The sequence below is a fragment of the Malurus melanocephalus genome, unplaced genomic scaffold (assembly GCF_030028575.1).
Source record: "Malurus melanocephalus ecotype Western Australia unplaced genomic scaffold, MMel_1.1 scaffold_695, whole genome shotgun sequence".
Classification (NCBI taxonomy): Eukaryota; Metazoa; Chordata; class Aves; order Passeriformes; family Maluridae; genus Malurus; species Malurus melanocephalus.
Window position 1 is genome coordinate 117,044 of NW_026623927.1, and position 6,000 is coordinate 123,043.

Sequence of the window (6,000 nt, forward strand, 5' to 3'; positions counted from 1 at the left end):
TACAGCATGTGTTTGATGAATACTAATTAAGTGTAGTAGAAGCATTTAATTTGGAATAATGATCTTCAAAGGCAAGATCTGACACCCTGTTYTTCAATCAGAGTAGACTCTTGTTAAGGTCAAGAAAAACACCCTGGGGATCAGGTTGGCCTAATGAATTTCAGCATAATCAATACCCTTCCCTCTCTGTGTTTGTGTGCACACACACCCCTACACGTACAGAATTTGCTAATCACAAACATGTGTAGGTGGAACTTTTCTAATCACAAAAATTTTGTGGTTATTGGGGTTTGTTTTTTTTTTGAGAAAAGGTGTCATTAATGATGACAATGATACTTACTTGCAGAAGTCCTACAAATGAACAAACCGTGGATGGGAGAGGGGGAATCAACAGGTGCCACCATGAGGGAATCCAACTTTCTCAGCAGCACGCTGTTCTGGAAGTCCAGTAACTGGCAATTAGCAGATTTAAAATGCAGCAGGGCATTTTAAAAATAAGATGTAATGCAGAGACATTATACACGAGAAGAGCCAGTACTGACCTGCCTGCTCTAGACACAGATAAGTAGCACCAACCTCCACAACCGGGACAAAGCAACCAGATCTCTGCTTGTAGAGATATAATCAACACTGTAATTAGGAGAGAGAGAGAGAGAGAAGGAGAGAGAGAGAGAGAGAGATTTGCTTCTCGTTTGGGCAACAGTCTACCACACCTATTACAGATCACTGACGCAGATCTGATGACGTTTTTTTTAATCTACCACTTTTCCCTAGCTAACATTACAAYAACAACAACAAAAAGCACCACAAAAGGTCAGGTAAACCATTAAACTTCAGGTAAGCCGTTTYCACTGAGGTGGCACAGTTACAGCAGAGCAGCTGTAATTTGAACTTCACAATCCCAAATGAAATGAGCCTTTCTCATGTCTGAGTTATAGAAAATATTACTCATTAAATGAATGATGTCCTAATGGTGGAAGCCCTTCTGTTTCTGTTTGCCTTGAGGATTTGCAGTTGTAGTTGAGGTTTGTCATGTACAGACTCCTTGTTCACACSCTGTTGTTTAAAACAATGGTCCAATTCGTGGAGATCTGCATGTGCTGCAAACACCCACCATCCCCAAATCGCAGCAATAACACCACCTCCTACACATCTCCTCAAGTAATCACAACGCCAGGGAAAAGAAACCACTGCAAATGTGAGAGGCTTTAACAACACAAACCCCAACTTTTGCAACTTGAGAAATCGCAAAAAAGTCATTAGAAAAACCCCATAGTGACGTGGGTACATTGTTCTTTCTAGCTGACATACCTAAGCAACAAATTGCTGCTCCAGGCAGTGGAGCACTGATCTTATCACTCCTAGCAATGTTCTCCAAGCCTGTCACAGTTCTGCACCCAACCCTCCTCTCCACTTCATTGTTTTCAAGGATTTTCCCCCTCCACTTTATGTTACCTGCCAGCTGGTGAGGTGACCACACGTACACAAACCCAAAAGCTACACAAATTTATATTAAAAGCACTAAGAATGCTTTGGGATAGGGCYCATGCACATTTTCATCACTGCAAGACAGTGCTAGTTCAAGTAAACATTACATTTTCTACCCTCCTAATTGACAATGCTGAAAATGGGGRGAAAAAAGGAAAAAARCAAGCAATAAYTGTGGGATTAGAGTTTRTAAGAGAAAAWATATRCTGCAACACCAGACACCGGGGTGCTGACAACTGAGCTGACACAAGACATGTATTTGGGTAGAAAGCAGCTCATATGRACACAGTACTTGTATCCTTTTACTGAATTAAGAAGAATGAGCTTCATTATTAAGTTTTCTCCTCAGTGGATGCAGACACAATTGCAACTCTGAATGGCAGAAAGCAAGATGTTTCTCCAATTAGCTCTTCCAAAATTATTTTACCTCAGCCTTCAGACCGAAGCTGCTCTCCCTCTCARCCTTCCAGAAGCTTGAACAACTGCAAAGTGCTCCAGAGTTCATGACTCAACCCACATATTTGAGGAATCACAAGGTAWCCGAGGAGAGGGAAGAAAGGCAGCTCTTTTCCCTTATTAGAAAATGTAAGAAGATATTTATCTTCCACCAGTTAGCAGAAATGGTGGCAGAAATTGTCAGCAGAAATGTTTCTGTTAGCAGAAATCCTGCTGAAGAAGATGCAAAGGCCTTCATCCTCCATAGCTGAGTGAATGTTAACTGTTCACAACTGTTTTTTTGCTCTGACTTTTCCTGCAACGAAGATCAAAGTCTCTTCATTCTCAAACAGGGGTAAAAATGCCTTGGGAACCCCTCTTGAGTTCACAACTTCATTGGGAAAGAGCTCCAGTCCTAGCAGGAAGGTGACAATCTTTAAGGACAACACACCTTAAATGCTGCATATCAAGTTCTTGTTTCCCAAATATTATTTTTATAGTCTGATTAATATTTTATCATTTTTTATGTTTATTACAGACAGTAACTTCTTCAGAATTCGTGGGAAAAAAACCCACCAAAAAAATAAAAAAACAAACAAACAAACCAAAACAACTTATAAATAAAATATTTCTACTCCTCATGGTGAAGTTTTTATTATTTTTTAGCCTATGTAAAGTTTGTTGCAAAGCAGAAGAGTGGACCAGGACAATTCAAACCCATCAGCAAAGGATCCCGTTCGATAAATGCAATGGCTTACTGCCACCAAAAGGAAAACAGCGGCATTACTCCACAGGGAAATGAACTATTACCAGTGGATTAATACTAACAAATTAAACTTACGTAAGGAGACAAATTTAGTGTTTTAATCAGGATGAAATAACCTTTGAAAAACCCAAAAAAAGCTGGGGGTGAGATTTTGCAAAAGCTGATCTCCCCATTTTCTYAATGTTTTGAAGCCTTAGGGAGCAGGAGGCTGGGAGGGATAAAGGCAGAGGGCAAAAAACAATTAACAAACTAAAATTTTATGGTTCTCCAGGGCCAGCCTTCCAAGGGGTTTGTTCTACCTTCCAGGATATTCCACAAGAAATTAATTTTTTTAAAAAAAAGTAAATTTAACAAAGAAATTTGATTTCACTACAAAATAAGTTTAGCATTTTAGAAAGAGGTCAGATAATCCATGCATATTCAGCAGATTGATGGGCAGCAAAGGAAACAGCTGTGAGAAGCAGATCATAATGACATCTTTTGTAAACATAAACCCAAAACTACTCTCTCTGCAATCCAGGGATGAAAACATTTACRTTTTTCATTGCTGCAGTAAATATGATACCCTTTTGTGGCATTTACTCATCTCCAAGCTTTTCCCAGGGGCCTTGCTTTGCACAGGTGGAATGCAGAAAGGTACTGCAAAGTCCTTCACCTTATTTATGCTCAGTTCCAGCAAGAGCAAGAGGCTGATTTATGCTACAGATCCATGTTTAAGGCAGGAACTACTGCAGCAATTAAGTCACAAGGGTAATGAATCTCTCTGCTTCTAGACTTTCTGCTGTTATCCTGCTGTTTGCTCCCCTTGCTCCACCACCCAGAGGAGGAGAACAAAAAAACCACAAAGGTAACAAAGATACCTCCCTCCTCCAGCTTTTATAATCTCAATCATGAAGATTTTTCACAATGACTTAAGCATCAAAACTGGAATAAATAAGCTCAGGAATTCATATGGCAATGGACAAAGAAGGAAAAAGCAGAACTTGCAGCAAGTTTTGCTTTTTCAGGCGCTGAGGAGACACCAGCACCCACGAGGTGTGTCCAAAGGTGAAGATGTTGTAAGCACAGAGAACACTTTTGAAGTTTGCTGTTATCAGCAAATACAATGTGACACAACTCCCCCCTGGTTTCAAGTCAGGGAGATACTAAAAAACGAAAATAAGTTTAAGCCTCCCTACCTCCAAAGCAGAACTCAACAGTATCAACCTTTCTCCCCCACACTGGCAGGAGTGAAAGAAAGAGGGCCCTCAGAGCAACCAGAAGGCCAAGGGGTTCTTTTAGGATACTCTAGAAAGAGATCCTAAAAGTATCCACAGGACTSAGGTGTCACTTCCTTTAAGTTACCCACTAGAAATAAGTCCCCCAAAATCCAAAGCAGCCAAAGCTGCATCTGTACAAAGCAGTTTGTGCATTGCTCAGCCCAAAACTTCAACTGGAAAGCTGAACTACATGAACTTGAGTTATTTCACAGGAATTTCTCCCATTAGGAGATGAGAAGAGTGGTGGCCATGGAGAACATGAGACACACTCTGATAACAGTGAGATGCTAATTTACATTGGAAGGTGTCAGTGACCTCAAAGACCACAATTGCTGCCAGTTTTGTCTCCTAAAGCAGCACACACAGAGTCTCACACCCTCTCCCTAATATATCATCCTCCTCCTCCTAAGCTCTGTGCCTATTTTACAACAATGGATCCACAAAATTTTAACCAACTGTGYCTTCTGGGGCCTGAATTAACATCACATTTAGAATGTGACACCTCAACCGTGCTTGAATGAGAGTTGTATTTGAGAGGAGGGAAAGAAAAAAGCCCACAGACAAAACCAAAGAGCCCTGCAAGAATCAATCTTTACGATTCAGCTTTCACTGCAGCCTTTTCAGGGAACCATATTAATATGATAATCAAATTAACAATGGCATCTTCATAAAAGCAGAAAGTGAGTGAGATCACCCTCATCAAATTCCAAATCTCTCAATTATATTTAAAACTACCGACCACGTTTATAAACCTGCTCAAAGCCGCGGAGTTACCCACTAGGTGGCAGCGACCATCCAAGGATTTAACACCTGGACTTTTAATTTAACAGGCAGCATACAGCCTGAGCCACATGGAGCTCCTGGGAGCTACACTMCGCTCTTCACTATAAACAGAGACCAAGCAGATGTATTACGGGAGAAAATATCTTCTCTCTTATAAATAAAGCAAAATTTGTTGATTGTATAAAATGGCATGTTTCATATTTGGTGGTGCTTGCCCAAAACGCAGTTTTTTACAGGAAAAGTGCAGTTCTTCTCAGAAAATGACAGGTACTTATCTCCATGAGCACAGACTCCAAATGTACCGCCTTTCCCCCTGCTCCTACTACTGAGGAGCGAGAGTAGAACTACAGAGAGCCCGAGGAACGGAACCACTGAAGGAGCTGAGTTGGAAGGGACACATCAGAACCATCGAGCCCAGCTCCTGGCCCTGCAAAGGACACCCCAAGGGTCACACTCTGTGCCCAAGAGCATTGTCCAAACTTTCCTTAAGCTCTGTCAAGGTTGGTGCTGTGACCACCGCCCTGGGAGCCTGTTCAGTGCCCAGCACCCTCTGGGGGAAGAACCTTTTCCTGATACCCAGCCTAACCCTCCCCTGACACAGTTCCAGGCCATTCCCTCGGGTCCTGTCTCGGCCGTTCCCCGCACCGAGGGGATGGAGCCGGATTATCATCGCGGATCGGGCAGGGCAGGGCACAGGGCAGGGCAGGGCTGTGCTCGGCGCCCCGCACCAGCAGCAATCCCGTCTGCGGCTGCACCCAGAGCCCCGCGGAGCAGGGGATGCCGCACACCCGGCGGGAGAGAGGCCGATGGAGCYGCTCCCCTCAGACCGCGGCCCCTTCCCCCCGCGGCGCCGGTACCTGCAGGAGGCCGCCCATCTTGGCGCGCAGAGCGCGGAACTCCTCCGGCGGCGCCTCGGGGTAGAGCTGGCCGTGCAGCAGCTCCTCGGTGATGTCGGCATTGCCGTGGAAGGCGGCCTGGGCGATGCCGCTCAGCAGCGCGCTCAGCGGCCTGGAGCCCTCAGGCGGCGGCGGCGGCGGCTCGGGGGCCGCCATGGCGGGCAGGGCGAGTCCCGGCTACGGCGGCCGCGCCGGGACAGCCCCCGCCGCAACGCGCGCGGTGCCTTCCCGCGGGGACGAGCGGGATCGCATTCCCGGTGAACGGGCTGTGCCCACCCAACACCGCACCGGAGCCTTCCACAGGGACGAGCGGGATCGCATTCCCGATGAACGGGCTGTGCCCACCGAACACCGCACCGGAGCCTTCCACAGG

The 6,000-nt window shown here is 45.1% G+C and overlaps 1 protein-coding gene across 1 annotated transcript in view; it reads right to left on the minus strand.

Moving 5' to 3' along the window:
• The window catches only part of COMMD1 (copper metabolism domain containing 1), a 57,919-nt gene extending 52,117 nt beyond the window's left edge, over window positions 1–5,802 (minus strand). Inside the window, exon 1 of the mRNA XM_057384270.1 lies at window positions 5,589–5,802. Coding sequence (XP_057240253.1) covers window positions 5,589–5,783 — 195 coding nt within the window. The 5' untranslated portion in view covers window positions 5,784–5,802. The remainder of the gene's footprint in view (window positions 1–5,588) is intronic.
• Window positions 5,803–6,000: the final 198 nt, after the last annotated feature.